Here is a 16,921-nt window from a genome sequence, read left to right as displayed (position 1 = left end):
TGTAGAGATTTTCAGCTAGGAAAAAAACCCCAAACTTTTGGCTTTACACTGTAAATCCTACAACACTATTACATGCTATATGAATACTACAGGTCTTACAACTGATTACAGATCTTAAGTGAACCATGAGCAGACTCTAGCAAAGTGTCTTTCAAATTAGGAGAAACACAGGCCCTTATGAGCTAATGTAATATATATTAAGTCTAGGAGCCTCTAGAAATGGAGAATGGATGGGAGTAAATAACGACATAAAAAGAAAGAAGTTGTTTTTTTTTTTTCCCAATTGCTTCAATACTGAGTCTTAATTTACGCAAAGCAAGCCTCCAGTCTTGGATTATTTTAAAAGTTAGATTGTGTTAGGCTAACTAAAACACCACAAATAAAGTAACATTTGATCAAGCCAAATAGAATGGCTTGGGCTCCCTGCCCCAAAGTTCAGCGGTAAACTACACTTGACAATAAGTATGCAGAAACAGAATTCAAAAGAGTAAGTTACTGCAGAGTGAATAGAGGAGTTAAAAATGAAGTCCACAAATATTAGCTATGTGCTTACTGCTGTGGCCAAATGATTTGAACAGAGCCCAGAAGAGTAAGAGGAACCAGTATTCTGCAGCCATGTGTATTTCTGAACTTCTTCAGACAAACAGAAACTGAACAATTAGACGCATTATTATCCTCCAGTGGCTTTGAAAAATGTTTGAAAGGACAAAAACTGAATTTATCAGTGGACTTTATTTTCTTTTCAGCTTCCACTGCAAAGAAAGGGAAAATTAACCAGCTAACACTGGTACTGGTTTGATTCCCCTCCCGCCCTCTTTTGGCTACCTCTAACAGAACAGCGTATTTTTTTACAAACTGAGGTAGAATTTCCTACAGCAGACAAGTAAATTTCAAATAAAATTAACTGAATTTCTTGGGGGAAAGGAGAGAAGGATGGAGAGGGAGAAAAACCTATTAAACCACTAAAGCTTAACTTAAAGTTTTAAACAACTGTAAACCAATGTTTTCAATAAAATACACCTTGAAATTGACCTTTCATGTCAGTTGAGAAAATTATTCATTTGCTATTTTAATATGACCCTAGAATCTAAATTAGCAATCAGTATAATTCCAATATGCAGAATGGATGACCCTTTTTTCTTTATTTAGCATAATAACATACCTTTAAGTGGATCATGCTCTGCTCTCATAATGTCAATAAGGGAGTTTTCCAAAGAGTGCATATTCAGACTGTCATACATTCTATTTCGATCCTAAAAGAGAACAAAATCCTTAGTATCGGAATACAAATTCTGTACTTTTTAACATGAAACTTAATACAAAGACAAAGGTGCTTTCTGAAGGCCGTACGCTCAGACACTCTGGAGATGGACAGTGATACAAAAACTTACAATACCTGAACTTATTAACAGTAAAACCTAATTTTTAACAGTAAGTTTAATAGCATCTAAATATAAAACTAGAGACGCACTGTGAAAAACTCTTCTGTGTATGCACTTTGACAGCACGTGGTTCCCTGTTGCCCTCAGAAGAGCTGCTTGCATCAGTTCTAGTGATCCACAGCAGAATTAAGCATTAGGCTGTTTACTGAAGGAGCCGAACATCTTTAAGAGCTCGATTTAATTTCACCTTAGTAAGGTGGGGAACTACAGGACAAGGGGGACAGTCACCTCACATGAAAGAAAGCATTTTCTTGGTGCTTGGCTAAATATCTCACATGGGCCCTCAGCCCCCTGCAGAGACTGCACTTCCTGGCTTCTAGGTGATTAATCTGAGACCCTTTGCATACAAAGGCTTGAGTTACAAATGGTCAGCGCTAAATGTTTAAAGGTTGGAAAATTAAAGCTAAACTACAAAAAAGAAAATGTCACAAAGTTTACTAATAGATGATCAGCCTTATAGTCAACAATTTTTTTGCACGTGAAGATTAGTAAGAGTAACCATAATGCCTTACAAATATTTTCACTGAAGATAATAAAAGCTATTGTAATAAATTATAAATGTTTTCACTGATTTTATGTTCAACTACGAGATTTTCTCCCACATTTTCCAATACACTCAAGTTGAGACAGAAAAAAATGAATTCTGACTTCTTTGGTCTTTTTGGGATACCTTCAGAGACTGAAAATAGTTTGCGTAAAACCTTCATCTCTTCTACCTGCAAAACTTCTGTCTGGACTGCATTGCACTTAAAGGAATCCTGTAATCATGCCTTAATTTTACTGTTGTCTCCTCTCCAGTTGCACTGTGGTAATTCAGCACAGTAGGAGGAAATACCACCACACACATCCCGTGACCATTAAAATTCACTAAAGATGCATCCATCCACTTAGTACATGTCTAATGGGACAGAAGGTATCTGAGCCATGCTAACTGTGACTTTCCATGACAGTTCAGCAGAACACAGATGAATTTCAAACTACGTCCCTCAGCAAGCAGGTATTCTTCATGTTTGGGGAGTGAAAAAGCAAGCTTTGAAATAGAGCTTTTCTACGAGTCAGAAACTATGACTTACCAACAGCTTTGCAAAACAAGCCACGATGAAAACAAGATTTCACTTTCATCTTTCTTAGAAAGTTTAGTCAACTTGATACAACATCAGGATGAAGAGGGAGAAGCCTTTTTTTCAGCATGCTCTCCCTCAAACAACTATGGAGAGTAATGGTTTCCTGTTGGGCAAGTGATCTGTTATGTTCATTTGATCAAGCCCTTTTTTTTTTCTGGAAGCCTTTCAATAATTTTAATGATAAATTAAAAAAGTAGGTTTCGCTTGTCTCCCGCCTTGTCCCAGACCAAATGCCGCTGACACTTTGCGAGGTGATCTTCAACCCAGTTTGAGTGCCAGCAAGTCTCCAGTACTATTTTAGTTCACAGCTGCCTTATTTTGGACTTGACTGGCTTTCATTCAGTTGTCAAGCTGTCCTGAGCAGCAGCAGAATAAAACTGAATTGACTAATCTGCTTCCATGTCCTTGCAGGTTTGTTTCTCAGTAACACAATGGAAAGAACCTGCTTACCACAGCAAACTTGCTTTCTATAGAAGGTGTGGGCAGTGACACAGCTGGATCTGTTCCCTATTGTCCCACAGCATTCAGAAGGTATCTCATCAGGACTTTTAATGAAGTCTTCGATTCAGCTGAAGTCAGTTACTTGGTAGGTACTAAAGGCTCTTGCAAAAAACAATGCTGAGTACACAGAAAACATGCTTTGCTACCTCTGTAGATTGTAGGGGAAAAGAACTAAAATTGGCAAAAACTGGACTAAACTGTAGGTGTGACACTTTAGCTTAGTTACAGGCTCACTAAGGAAGATTTTCTTAATTATATTTTGATCATTGCTATATACATATATGTTGAGATAACACATATGTCTGGCAAATGGTCATTACTGTAGACTTAACTTTGCTGTGGAGAGCAGAAGGCTGTAAGAGCGAGCTCCATCACGGTTAATCCCTAATATTGGCCCACTTGGTCATGCATCTTGCAGAGAAATGGAAAAGTAAAATACGTAACATGCATTTGTGGTTCATTTGTAAACTGCTCCACTGGCTGACATTGTAACTTCACCTAGCATCATTCTGTGTTGCAAGTTTTGGGTATCCAAAGTGAAAGGTCTTGCGCTGCTGGAAGCAGAAGACAAAGTTTTCCCAACTTCTTTACACCTTAGAAATTCATGTCTACAAAGGCTTCTTTCTGTGAATTGTATTACTTCGTTTCTGGCAGTGGAAGCACGCAATAGACATGCATGGTAAAATATAAAAATGTTTTGAATACACTAAAGTAAAGCAGGATTTAAAAATGGGAATTGTATTCTGCTATCTCACTACTCACGCTATCCATTTGACTTTGGGTAATATCTGGGTAATCAGTGCTTCGAACTTTTAACATCTACTCCAATTCACGCTGATGGAACTACATACTATAAAGCAACATTATCTGAAAGTTAACTATCTCAAAAGGAGTTAAGTAATTCTTTGGGTACAAGGTCCGTTTTAAACCTTTGTGCAACTAGGCTTTATAATGCTAAAACACTGCTTTGTGCTCCCCAAATATGTACATCATCTTTTAAGGAGGAGAGTTATCATCTATGCAGATATGAAGCTTTAATTTCAAAGCAGAACTTAAAAGTATTTCAGTAATGTAGGTCACATCAATAAAGACTTCCTAGAAAAAGTTTTGCTGTAGAAAAAAAAAAAATCCACAATGCTTTGAAAGGGCACAGTTCTACTGCAGCATGCTCTACTCAATCAGAAAGCTCCCATGGTGGTTTTCTTTCAGTTTTGGGACAAGCACGAAAAGTACTACTGTTGCTGAACATGATTGTTTTACATAGTTTTCCGTGCACATGGAGATAGTCCTAAGTCTTGGGACTATCTTTAGTTTTGTTATTTCAACATGGCTGATAAGCAGTTATCTTCTAAAACAACCTGGAACTACCTTTAAAACAACATGGAAATAGTTCTAATTCTTGGTACTGTTTCCACGTTTTTTTTTTAAACGTAGTTCCAGGTTGTTTTTAAAGATAACTGCTTATTGACCGTGCTGAAATAATGAAACTAAAGATAATCAGTAGTACAAAGGCATTGATATATAAGCATATATGTTAATGTAAGCTTTGTGTCCTCCTGACTCCAAAAAGCCCCTTTTGTCAAAGCTGAATCTCTGTAAAATATTTTACATTTCCCTCACCTCTGCAGCTCGTCAGTCCTGTGCTAAAATGCAAGTGAATTCTTGCTGTGCCAGAAGTTCCGTATCTCAGTGGAATGTCACAACATAAGTTTTTTCCTCAGAGCTGACAGTTAACTTCTCCCAATCGCTGTGAATTCTCACACTAGTTTTTTATTTCTTTTACAGTCTATGAACACTTGAATCCTGCTTGACCTACATTTCCAATACCAGAATATATAACTGCATTCCTTGACAGCAGAACTGAAAACACGGTTTTGGTATAAATGCCTACAGATTCACAGGTATATGGCTAAGTGACAAACTGTCACCTCAACTTGAAACTTAAGACCACGTAAGAAAGCTTACAGAAATGTGATAATTATTTCTGAGTTTTCACAAATTTACACAATACAGGAGAAACATGAAGTATCCTACCCACAGAACACAGCTAGTGCTAGGAGGACTTCTGACAACGCCATGCGAAACACATCTACAGAGCGTGCATTTCAGAAGCCCTCCCGCCATACATCTAAATGTGGAATGAATGGGAGAAGGAAGGCAGCTCTTCTCTGAAGAGCAAATTTCAGCACTAAGTTGTTGGACAAATTTTTCTTGGCACAATCTATTTAGGACTTCTAAATATATCTGCGCAATTTATGCAAAGATTATCCTGTTTGAGCATTTACAGAAACTCAGTGCAGTTACATCTCAAAGCTTATATAGTCATTTACACATAAAGCAAATACAAGGACAGAAACGATTAAACAGTGGATACAATTTTGCTAATCTTTAACCACAAACCCTGAAAATAGATGTTCATAGCTGAAGAAGTTAAAGAACTTCGAATTTTGAACACACGCTTTAAACTAATCATCTGTAGAACTTTTACTTGAAGTAAAAACTTCGACTTCTGACATAGGTATTAAATTCACTAAATGGAAGTACCTTTAAAATATGCTCCTTTACACGTCCCTCCATATTCTAAAGACATGTACCACCATCCGATGGGGGCTGGAAACAACTTAAAATCATAAAGCTTCTAGTCAGTTTTGAGTTGGCTGCAAAAAAGACTCTGTAGCTTTGACCTTGCTGAATTAAATAAATTTTTCAAAAGCTCAACTAAAGAAACTTTTTTAAAAATCATTTGCCAAACTAAAATGTTAACAAGTTCCATTTTTTAACCTTAAAACTGACCTGAATAAAAATGTGTTCTACAACTAGAAAGTGACAGAAGATTTAATAATATTCACAGACTTAAAAGTGCTTGAATATAGCATTCAGTGTTTATGTTAGCAGTAATAGCCTAACAATTAACTACAATATATACTCTTAAATATCATCTTTGCTAACATCCAAACTTCAAGTCATTCTCATTTTAGTGAAAACATACTATAATCATAAGCCCCTTGGTTGAAACCATAAACAGTGTAAATGAGAAACTTAATATGAAAACCTATGACAACTACAATTTTAGCTCTATAAAGAAGCAAGGAGTAAGGCTTAAAGCAGACACATGAAATTGCTTGGTTACTTTCCATGGTGTCACTAGTGGTAAAGATGAACTATAATATCTGGTAGACATCTGTGAACGGTTAACCTGACAACAAAAATGTTTTAAAGTTAAAATGACACAATCAGTTCTGCAAGCTAGCTAAATTTAGCCTAAAATTAGGAGTATTAGGATAAAGAATAGGTCCTGTGGCAAAGACACTCCTACTTCCCAACTGCATAAGCATTCAAAAACAAACAAAGAAATCCCAACAGCATGTACGGTATCCATACTGGAGTACTTCAGCTTAACCAGACACATTATGGAGATGATTAAAGGCTGGCAAGATTGACTTAAGAGGCAAGTCTAGAAGATTTGTGTATGACTAGCTTCAACAAAATAACGAAAGGAACAATTAGACATTTGAATGGGAAGTTGTTATTCAAGTTTTGGGTTCTTTTTGGTCTTTTTTTTTACCTCTTCATCCTCCCACCCCCTCACCCCTATCTAGAAATATCTATACAGTTTTGAGTACTTAAATTCAAATACATCAGACCATACCCTAAATGTACTTTTGGATAGATCTTAGGTGAAAACGTACTCATTTTAACTTTCGAGAGCAACCATGCTTTGGCAGACAGAATGAGGCGAGGTACACTACTCAGCGCATACACCGTTACTATACTATCACAGCTGCTGAATATTTTGTTGAATTTTCCACTCTATGATATTGACTGACATTAATAGCATGAGCTGTATAACTGAATCAACTTTTAACAGCCAGAGAGAATTCTTAGTTCATAAAAAGTCATAAAAACATTTGTATGGTAAGCCCCACAAACTTTCCGCTGATTCCTTCGAACCGTTCATCTGTACAGCTCCCGGTACTACTTACTCAAAGATCTTGATTCTGAAGTTAAAAATATGGCAGTAGACCGTTTCCTCCAGTTAGAGATATCCCCAGTATGGTCCTCAGACACAAATATCTGGATTTGTATGTTATTTAATCAGCCCCAGCTAATTAATCTACTGCATTAAAAATCTTGAAGGCACTGCTCTGTTGCAGGTACTGCCTTAGTAAAAAGAAACTGGTAAAGCCTAGCTTATAAATCAGTGTTTGGACAATTACACTAGTCTGAAGACTAAGAGAACTCAGCAGCTATACACTCCCAATACCTTCACGTCTAACACAAGCTGCCAAACGCTCACCACTTCTAAAGAAACAGGCCGCCTATTTGGAAGTCTAAATATGGCATGAAGAACCCAACTTTAGCAACTTGCTCTTCATCTAGCCTTGACTGGTATGTGTATCATCTAGATTAGTCATTTCAGCTGTTAAGGTACATTTATTAAACTGTACTAAAACTGTCATATTGAGAATCTTAAATACTCTGAATGGAAGTGATTGTAAAGACAGAAACAACATGACAGCAGTTTAAACTAAACATCTAAAACTAACATCTGTTGTGACGTATAGTCTTAATACTCATTTCGCTTTGCAAGTTTTTCATTTTCCTTGAAAACTTTAGCACGTTTCAAAAATAAATAGAAAAAGAAAAATCTGCATTTGTGAGAGATGGTACCTTACCATACAAATCCCCAGCGGAGAGCTATATTCAAATGTAGAATAGTAACACTCAGCTTTTAGGACCATGAACATTGCACGTACTGTTTGTTTGAACAAACAGGAAGGACAAATCAAGGTGAAAAACACCCAGACATGCAGTGTATTTCCTGAACTCAGAGACACAGAAACTAAATTCATATTCGTAGAATGCAGTGTTTTTACTAGAATGAAAATGGTTGAACACTGAAGTGTGTAACACCGAAGTAGGTTTTAGTAGGCTTATTTGCAGGATATTAAGCAACATTAAGCTTGAAATCAAAACAGGGTTAGAAGACATTGCAACTTCTTTGAAGTTTTTAGAAACGGTTAATTATTTTCTTCATCCACGAAATGTAAATGAAAAAAAACACCAACACAAAAGCACTGACTTCTGTGCTTGCCTTCTGGCCACAGAAATGCCTGAAGCATGTGGGTTTTTTTGGAAAAAAACAGTCTCTAGGATTTGAAATATATTTTTAGCTTCACACCCTGTATTAATTTGTTTCGTACTTTAGATCAGGGAAGAAGAAAGAATATTCACTTTGTCTGACTTCCTGACATACAATGGAAGTGCCTAAACGGGAATCCCAGAGGCTGCATACTGTCAGCGGTGCCAGGTATGTTCTCCTAGAAAATTAGCTTATCTAAATAAGGAGGCTAGATTCTCTTTAAGGAGAGACACATAGGCTCCTCAATTAAATGCTTAAGTTAGATGGTGGGAATACCTGACAAGATTTCTAACCGTTTCTTAATGATTCTGGTACAAGGCAACAATCCCTTCCCTATATGAAGTACCTATAATGGCACAAGCAGTATGGCAGAACTTAAACTTGCAGACATAATTTTGTCTATGAAAGAACTTTAACTGAAGTAGTTTGTGTTATCTTAAAAACCTGAGGGAGGAAAAAAAGCTTCTTACAGTAAGTCACATAAGAAAAACTTGACTATTGGCTTAACTTGCTCATGTTTAAGCCCGTGTTGCCATGATGTTTAACTACCTTCATTTAAAAACAAACCAAAAAATCTTGGACTTTGGAAAATTCCCGAGAGATGTCCTTCACAACTGTTGTAAGCCAAAGCAGCTTTGCTGTAACTAATGTGGCCACTGTGAATTCAACTTCACAGGGGATACGTTTCAGTTTTAACTATGAAGTACAGAAAATCTGATTTTCTTTACTTAATACACATAATTACTCATTCAGTTATCAGTAATGACATTTGTTGTCACTTTTATATTAGTTTAATACCAACAAACATTACTTTCATCAGAATCAATGTTAGTTCTATACTGGAGACCACCCATCAATGCAAACGCCAAAGAACTAAGACGTTTCATGGAAGGTTAAAGCTCCGAATTTGTATCCGACTCCTGTGTGGCTTATCTTGTTTGCATCAGATACGTATTTTACAGAAACTGGATGAGCAGCTGACACTGCTGAATGCCATTTTGACTTAGCAAAAAATATACAGCATTTTAAAAAATGGTTGCAGAACATTAATGATTTACAGAAAGTTAGTCAGTGCGGACACTGGCTTTTCTAAGCTGTTTTCATTTGCTAAGCTTGAGCTAGCTAAAGTTTGGAAGAGAGGTGCTTTGTCCCCTGCCACACAGAATGATTACAGCAATTTGCACAAAGATGCGTGATCATGCGGAAAAGTATTCTGCAACACTGTGAATGATGCTGTAGGTATTCAACATGCATGCTAAAATGTGTTCACACTGAGGAAGCCTGGAAGAAATAGGTAACTTCTACCTACACATAAATGCTTTCGTGTAAGACTTTCAAATGGCACAAAATTTAATGACTGCTATTTTTTAGTATCTTCTGAAATTGCTACTGTATCTTTAAGAAGCCTCAATCTAAATACCTCAGCCTTTTATGGAAGGAGACAAGCACAGTACAAATTAGCAAGATGGGTGTTTGACAGCATCGCAATTGCCAACACAACTCCTCATGAAAAGAAGCACGAGCTCCAAGCTCTATTTAACTTTTTCATTATGACTTGCAAAATGTAACAGTCATCACAAGGAATTAACCGTATGACAATAGTATAATAACTAAAAATATCAGAACACGATTTCAGTGTAGCAAAATAATTTATGGCAGCATCTAGTGTTTCCACAATAGCAGTAGATAACACTGCAACCCTTCAAAGAGGAGCATTTTTACTGTGTTCTGCAACTATAACTTTATACATATAAGGGAGACTGAAGCATACATAGATCTACCACATAAATACAGGCACACAGGTCTATTTCATTGGTGGCTCTGGTGCACACAGGCAAGACCAACAACAATTAAGTGTGCCCACCTTCTCTCTTTGACACTATCTCTTAAAAAAACCCCAATAATCCCAAATGGAAACGTTAATGTAATTTATTATAAAGTTAAATCAGAAGGATTTTTTTCTGTCCTACTAGACAGAAATGATTTAGACTCTAGTTGGAATGCACAAGACTTTTCTTTAGACATAAAATGAGTTCATCTGTATTAGATGACTGCTATAGAAGCTTCTGAAAGTTCAAATAGCCATACTGACTCGTAAGGCACACTGAAGGAGTAAACACATTCACACTGTAACATTGAAGGAGTAAATATATTCAGTTGTGCTTAGCTCCATATGAATTCCAACATATACAGCACTGCAGTTTCAGCATATGACAGCACTAACATTTTTAACCCTGTCCCTCAGGCTAACACCTTCAGGAGACATTTCAGTGTTTACTCTCAATTACTCTTGGAGCCCTCCACTGCAAAGCATTACTTATCTGTAATCCGTTTTCTTTAACAGATCAGGTTGAATACGTAAAGATTGGCACCTTTTCTTTTCCCCGAGCAGAATTTAGGTATGTCCAAAAGTCACCATTACCCTCAAAAATACTGGAAGTATCAGAGCTCATCTGGATAGAGTTGGGACATGGCCTCTTACGCCAAATGGAACTCCACCAGCAAAAATGGTAAGAAAAACAGGAACTCTAGTGCGAAATCTCATCCTAGGGAGCACCCTTTTGCCACTATTAGAGCTACATAAGGATTAGCTTGCTAATTGATCCAAGTACAGTTGGACAAACTCAAATATGGTCACACTTACAACAAATGAAACTCCAGGTTACTCTGTGAAACCTAAAAAAAACCACCTATAGTAGCTTTATGAGGAGATAAAGAAACATTCTAATTATTTTCTCTGCATATTGTCTTTTTTACTTTTGCTGAAGTATAGTAGCTCAGTATGGGACAAAAAATTAAGCTGACACAGGCATAATGAAAATTAAAGAATGTACAGAACTAATGGAATAATCTGCTTTCTATTTTAAAATGCATTATTTCTAAAATAAGTTGCCTAAGCTTTTTTTTTTTGTGTAACTTAAAAAAAATGTGCAAAACCTAAAAATTGCTAGAATGGCAACTGAGATTGGGATCAAAAACAATAAAGGTCTCTGCTAACAAGAAATGTTATGACTAAATGAATATAGGCAGCAATGGGGAAAAAAATCATTTTACCAACAGGTAACTTAGGCTGGAGCTAAGTGGCTTAAAAGTCACATAAAATGTCACTAGCAAAATTCAGGAGGTGCACACAGATCTTTAGTTCTAAGACACATCCTCCTGCTTAATAGTTCTAAATCACAGGACTTCCAGCCAAAATGTAACATAGAAATTGCTAGAATGTGGAGGGGAAAAAAGCGTCACTAACATGCGAATGTCAGCCTAGAATACCAGTAAAAGACGAACATGACAGACTTCAGAGCCACCTACAAAAGTAAGAAAACCTATGTACAAGGACAATCGAACAAAAAAATCCCGACTTTTAAAGGGATGTACAAGAATATGAGCGTTACCATAGGCAGAAAATTCTTACTAGATTAAAGATATTTTGCTCTATTGCTGCGTCAGTGGTTACAGTTTCTATCTAGCTTGACAGTCAATATTCTTAATTAACTGTAAGAATCATATATTGCTGAATACATTGAAAATGTTTGGGTTAGTTGCAATTTAGGACTAAAAATAATACAAAAATATATAATTTTCAAACCAAGTATCAGGGCTGTAACCACTGTTTAATTCTCCTTTAAAATGAACAATGCCAAAATACTATGTAAGACTATGAACACACCAGTTACACACCATCCTTACCTGCAAAGGAAGGAGAGTATTACTGTTGTTGTCAGTTCGGAAAACATTATCTTCAATCCACGATTTTGGTGTCAGTGATGGAGTGGAGCGAGTAAATTTAGGAGGAGCTATGACATTACCAGAAAAGGGCTTCTTCAAGGGAGAGATCTGGTTCATAGTCCCTGGAATTCCCATGTTTCCAGTTCTACGATGGTCTCTGCCATGCATTCCTCCCCAGGATATATTTCCTGTGCTCCAGCCGCTGCTCTGATTGCTCCAGGGCGACTGCTTCAGAAGAGGCTAGAAAGAAAAAATCATTTATATTATTTTTTTATAATACTTGAAATGTTTTTCTACTTTGGAAAAAAAAAAAACAAAACACCAAAAAACCCAAACAATCAACCATCAAGTAATCAATGCACATAGATTTCTATAGACCACTCTTTCCTGATAACATATAAATTCATTGCAGTGGCAAGGAAGAAAGCTTAACACAGCATCATTAAAAAAAAAAAAAAAAAAAGTAATTTCCCACTCCTCCATACACCCCCCAAAAAACCCGCAATACTTGCGCAAGCAATATAGATTATCATTTTAGTAATTGGTAGCATTCTTTACAGCTATGAAGTAGAGCAATTCCAGGGTGTCAAATCATGTTACAGAAACCCTGAGACCATTTAATCATACATTATTTGCTATTATATAGCGAGATCTCTGGAAAATTAACACAGCAATTCAGAAGAGGTCAATTTTAAAAATTATTATTAAACAAGTAATAATAATTTCTACTCAATGAGTAGTAGTATTTCACTACAGTGAGTAGAAATTTTAAATTAAAATTCAAATTCTGATGGCAGATTGACTTTTTTCCCCCCAGTATTTTGACTATCACTGTCTCAGTATTACCATATAAGAGCAAAAAGCGCACTGATCACTGTACAGAGAATCTGTTTGAAGAAGCGATCTTAACATTTCTACATTAAAATGCATTATTCTGAAGCCACTGCTTAAGTATTTCTGGAGTAATGCACGGGACTATCTGTGGAATTCTGCAGGGTGGAATCAAGGGGGGGGGAGAGGGAGCACAAGGATTTCCCCCCCCCCCCCCATTTAGATGTGGTATAAAGTATTTCTGTATCTAACAAGTGCACTATTCTCCTCAATATGAAAACATGAACAGTCTTTAGAGGGAAGATTTTACAGGATGAGAAGTTTTTATTCCTAAGCCACAACTTGTGTGAAAAAGTAACCTATGGTGGTTGTCATACTACCAAGAGGTGGACCCACTGAGCCTGACTGACAGTGAAGAACAGTATTTATCTTCAGTGTTCTCACATCTGACCGCTCTTGGAAGTGCTTTTTCTCAAACACAGAAATGGGGGGGGGGTGTGTGTGTGATATTCTAAATTCAGTTCTTCCGTGAAATCAAAAAGCAGTACTTTTACCTCAGATCTTAGCTGCGAGCCACCCTCAGCTTGTAATATTAATAACTTAAAGCACAGCAATAAGTTCTGTATTAGATAAAACAGAACTTTCTGAAGACAGAGAAGTAAAATTATAACACCACCCCCCAGAAAACAAACAAAAAACTCCACGAGAGCCATTTTTGGTCAAGTAATCAGGAAAACATCCCATTCTATCTAATTATAGATAATTATGTTGTAAAACTTGAATACTTTGGCTGGAATTTTGGGAGAGGCAGGCATTATATTGTGAAACAAACCTTAAGAGATAATGCCAAATGCTAACAAGCGTCTAACATTGCTAGCTATGCTGTCATGGCACTGTTTAAGTTTACCGACAACTTGTAGCCGACAGAAAATTCCTGTACAGCTCACTGTTGGGAGAACTGCTTTGGAATTTGTTTGAAGAGGGTTATTATAGATGTTAAGGTCAAGTAGTTCCTCATCGTGATGCGTCCAAATCAGTTCTCGGACAGGCAGACTTAATGCGAGATTCTGGTTCTGACAGAAGTGCTTCACAAGTCCAGCTCTACTGATTAAAACTGACAGGATTAAATACCAGAATAAAAGAAAAATGATGACAAGGCCTATATAACTTCAGCCCTTCATAACCGTGCAGATAGAGCTAGATGTGACTATAATACACCAGCGGGTCATATTAATGCGGCTGTCCTTTTCTCTGATTCCTTACAATAAGTATTTTGTTCCAGGAAGAAAGGTGAACTTCCATTTTAACACGGGATCGTCACGCCGCCTGATTAAAACCGGCAGCAGAACTGCGGTAACCCGGAACACAGCGCTGTCTTTGGGCAGAAATTCAAGCCATTTCGGGCAAAGCCCACGCCGACAGCCTTCCCATCCCAGCCGGCTGCCGGCCACCCGCGCCCGTCCAGCCGAGCGCGGCCGGCGGTGCCAGGGCCGGCCCCGGGCTGCGGCCGCCCGGGGAGGAGGCGCCGGCCGGGGCGCTCCGGCTCATTGTTCGGGGACACCGCGCCGGCTCCGGGGGGGAAGGGGGAGGCAAGGGCGGTATTTTCACGGCGAAACTCCTCCGTGACACGCAAAGGAGCGTTCACCCTCTTTTACAAGGGGGAACCCCCTCCTCTCATCCCGAAAACACACGGCGTCCCCGGGCTGCCGACGGCGCGCCGAGGAGGGCCCATCACGGCTGAGGGGACGCGACCGCCCCACCACCTGCCACCCGGAACGGGCGGGGAGCAGCGGCCGGGCGCGGGGCGGGCCGGTGCCAACCGCCTCCCGGCCTGGCCCCGCACCGGGCGGGGGGCGCAGGTGCCCTCCCGCCGGCCAACGGCGGCCCGCAGCCCGCCGAGCGCGGCCGGGCCCCGCCCTGCCTCCGCCGCCGCGGTCTCGCCGGGCTGTCACAGCCGCGCAGCCGCGCCCGGGCGCCGGCAGCGGGGCGAGGGGAACGTCCCGGCTCCCGTGACTGGCGAAACGAGCGGAGCGGAGCCCCCCCTCACGCCCCCTGCGTCCGCCTCACGTCCCCCTCCCCGCCCCGGGGCTCCCCCTCGCCCCGGTCTCCCCGCAGCCCCGCCGCGGCTGCCCGGCCCTCCCGGTACCTGGTGGTGGTTGTAGGAGTTTCTCTGCTGCAGGAAGGCGGCGGCGGCGGCCGCCGCCTGGTGTTGGTGCTGGAGCTGGGGGCTCACGGGGGATCTCCGGTTCTGCTGTTGCTGCTGCTGCTGCTGAGGTAAATTCATCTGCGGCGGCGGCGGGGGGGCGGCGGCCGAGAAGGGGCTGCTGAAGGGCCCGGCGCAGGGGTTGTGAGGAGACACCGGCGAGAAGCTCTGGAAGAAAGCGGGGTTGATCGACGACGGGATCCCCGGGTAGAAGCTGGTCTCGGACTCCGGGCTCGGGGGCGGCATGGCGCTGATCTGCCCGCCGCCGCCGCTGGAGACCGGAGGCTGCTGCGTCTGCTGCGGAGGCGGCGACGAGGTCTGCACCGACCAGGGGGTGCCGAAGCCGGGCAGCGGCGGAGGAGGAGGGGAAGCCGCCGAGGAGGAGCCGCCCCCGCTCTGGTGATGGGGGCTGGGGATCTCCGGGCTCTGCAGGCTGCTGAAGCCGGAGCCCAGCCCGCCGGGCAGGAGGTTCCCGGGGCTGCCCAGCAAGTGGCTGTTCGGGGGTGACTCCATGGGGGGCGGCTTGGCTCTCGCCTGCAGATGAGGAGGAGACGGAGGCGGATTCACGCAGGAGGCGGCGGCCACCCCCACATTGGGGTCCGCGGACGCCGGTCCCCCCGGGCGGGAAGGGGCGAGCCGCTCCGAGCCCCCCCTGTCCGCGCCGCCCTTGCGCTCGGCGGGGCTGCGGGGCCGGTGGTGCGGGCAGTCCCCCGTCCGCGGAGGCTCCGGGGGGCGAGCGCTGAGGAGCCGGAGCTGCTGCTGCTGCCTGTGCTCCTGCTGCTGGCACTTGTCAGTGGGGTGGCTGAACTGCTGCTGCTGCTGAGGGGGGTGGCGATGAAAGTCTGGGGGGTGGTGGTTATTCAGGGGGTGGCTGCTGCCGAGCTGGGCTGGGCTGCTGAGCTGCTGCTGCTTAAACTCTTTCCTCTTCTGGCTCAGCTGAGGAGGAGGCGGCGGCTGTTGCTGCTGCGGTTGCTGCTTGTTTAAATCCTGGTGGGGGCTGAGACTGGGTTTAAAGTCGGAGGAGGGGTGGCCGGGAGGGGGGTGTCCTGGTGCGGGGCTGCTGCCCAGCCTCTCGCCGCCCGCCTGCTGCTGCTGCTGTGTCACCCCCCGGAGCAGCTCATCCTGCATGGCGTGGTGATGCGCGGCGGCCGCCGAGGGGAACGGGGAGGGCGGCGGCGACCCACCGGACGCACCGCCGGAGGAACCGGTTACAGCGGGTGCGAAGGGGCAGGAGGAGGAGGAGGAACGAGAGGCGGCTGCCGCCGCTGCCAGGGAGGGGCAGGAGCCGGCGGAGCCAGCGCCTCCTACACCCGGCGGCGGGACCGGGGCCGCGATCGCCCATGCGAGGGAGGGGGACACCGGGGGGGGGGGAAGGGCGGGGGCGCGCCCCACCCCGGGGCTCCGAGGAGACAAAGATAGTGAATAATCTGCGGGGGGGGCACCCGCCTATCCTAACCCACTACAGACGCCAAAAAATCGCCGTTTTCTAGAAGGAAGCCCCTCGCCTTGCCATGATCGCCACTCTACTGGTTTTAAAAATATCGGAGCCTTTCGGTAATAAATAATTCTATTTTTATCAGGGCTTCGGGGTTTGTTCCCTCCCCCCGATCTATCGGGACCCCCGGCAGGGCAGTTCTTCCCGCCCACCGCCGCGCCCGCAGTAACGCGCTAGCTCGTTAACCTCCCCCTCCCCCCCCGCCGGTACACCGTGGCGCAGGGGAACGGGGGGCCCGTCCAGGCCCGACACTGCGTAACCCCGCAGCAGGGGACCCCGGCACCCGCAGCCGAGCTCCGCCCGACCCCCGGCCGCCTCCCCCGCCCCCACTGCCGGCTCGGAGCCGGCTGCGACGCCCTTAAGAAGGCCGGAACAGTCGTCATAGTTACGTCACGCCCCCACCCCCTTGCCCGTCCGGGCGACCTTGGTAATGAGCCGGAGGGGCCGCCCCCTCAT

At 42.7% G+C, this 16,921-nt stretch overlaps 1 protein-coding gene and 1 long non-coding RNA gene across 3 annotated transcripts in view; one reads left to right on the top strand and one right to left on the bottom strand.

Annotated features, from left to right (window-relative positions):
- The window catches only part of CPEB2 (cytoplasmic polyadenylation element binding protein 2), a 58,627-nt gene extending 42,019 nt beyond the window's left edge, over positions 1 to 16,608 (bottom strand). For both annotated transcript variants that reach the window (XM_075420557.1, XM_075420558.1), the window contains exons 1-3: positions 14,914 to 16,608; positions 11,898 to 12,176; positions 1,163 to 1,253 (exon numbers count right to left, since the gene is read on the bottom strand). In XM_075420557.1, the coding sequence (XP_075276672.1) occupies positions 1,163 to 1,253; positions 11,898 to 12,176; positions 14,914 to 16,098 (1,555 nt within the window). In that variant the 5' untranslated portion in view covers positions 16,099 to 16,608. The remainder of the gene's footprint in view (positions 1 to 1,162; positions 1,254 to 11,897; positions 12,177 to 14,913) is intronic.
- The window catches only part of LOC142361393 (uncharacterized), a 54,793-nt gene continuing 52,831 nt past the window's right edge, over positions 14,960 to 16,921 (top strand). Inside the window, exon 1 of the long non-coding RNA XR_012763969.1 lies at positions 14,960 to 15,041. This is a non-coding gene — a long non-coding RNA (uncharacterized LOC142361393). The remainder of the gene's footprint in view (positions 15,042 to 16,921) is intronic.

The sequence above is a fragment of the Opisthocomus hoazin genome, chromosome 5 (assembly GCF_030867145.1).
Source record: "Opisthocomus hoazin isolate bOpiHoa1 chromosome 5, bOpiHoa1.hap1, whole genome shotgun sequence".
Taxonomy (NCBI): Eukaryota; Metazoa; Chordata; class Aves; order Opisthocomiformes; family Opisthocomidae; genus Opisthocomus; species Opisthocomus hoazin.
This window is presented reverse-complemented; position numbering and strand designations above follow the sequence as displayed.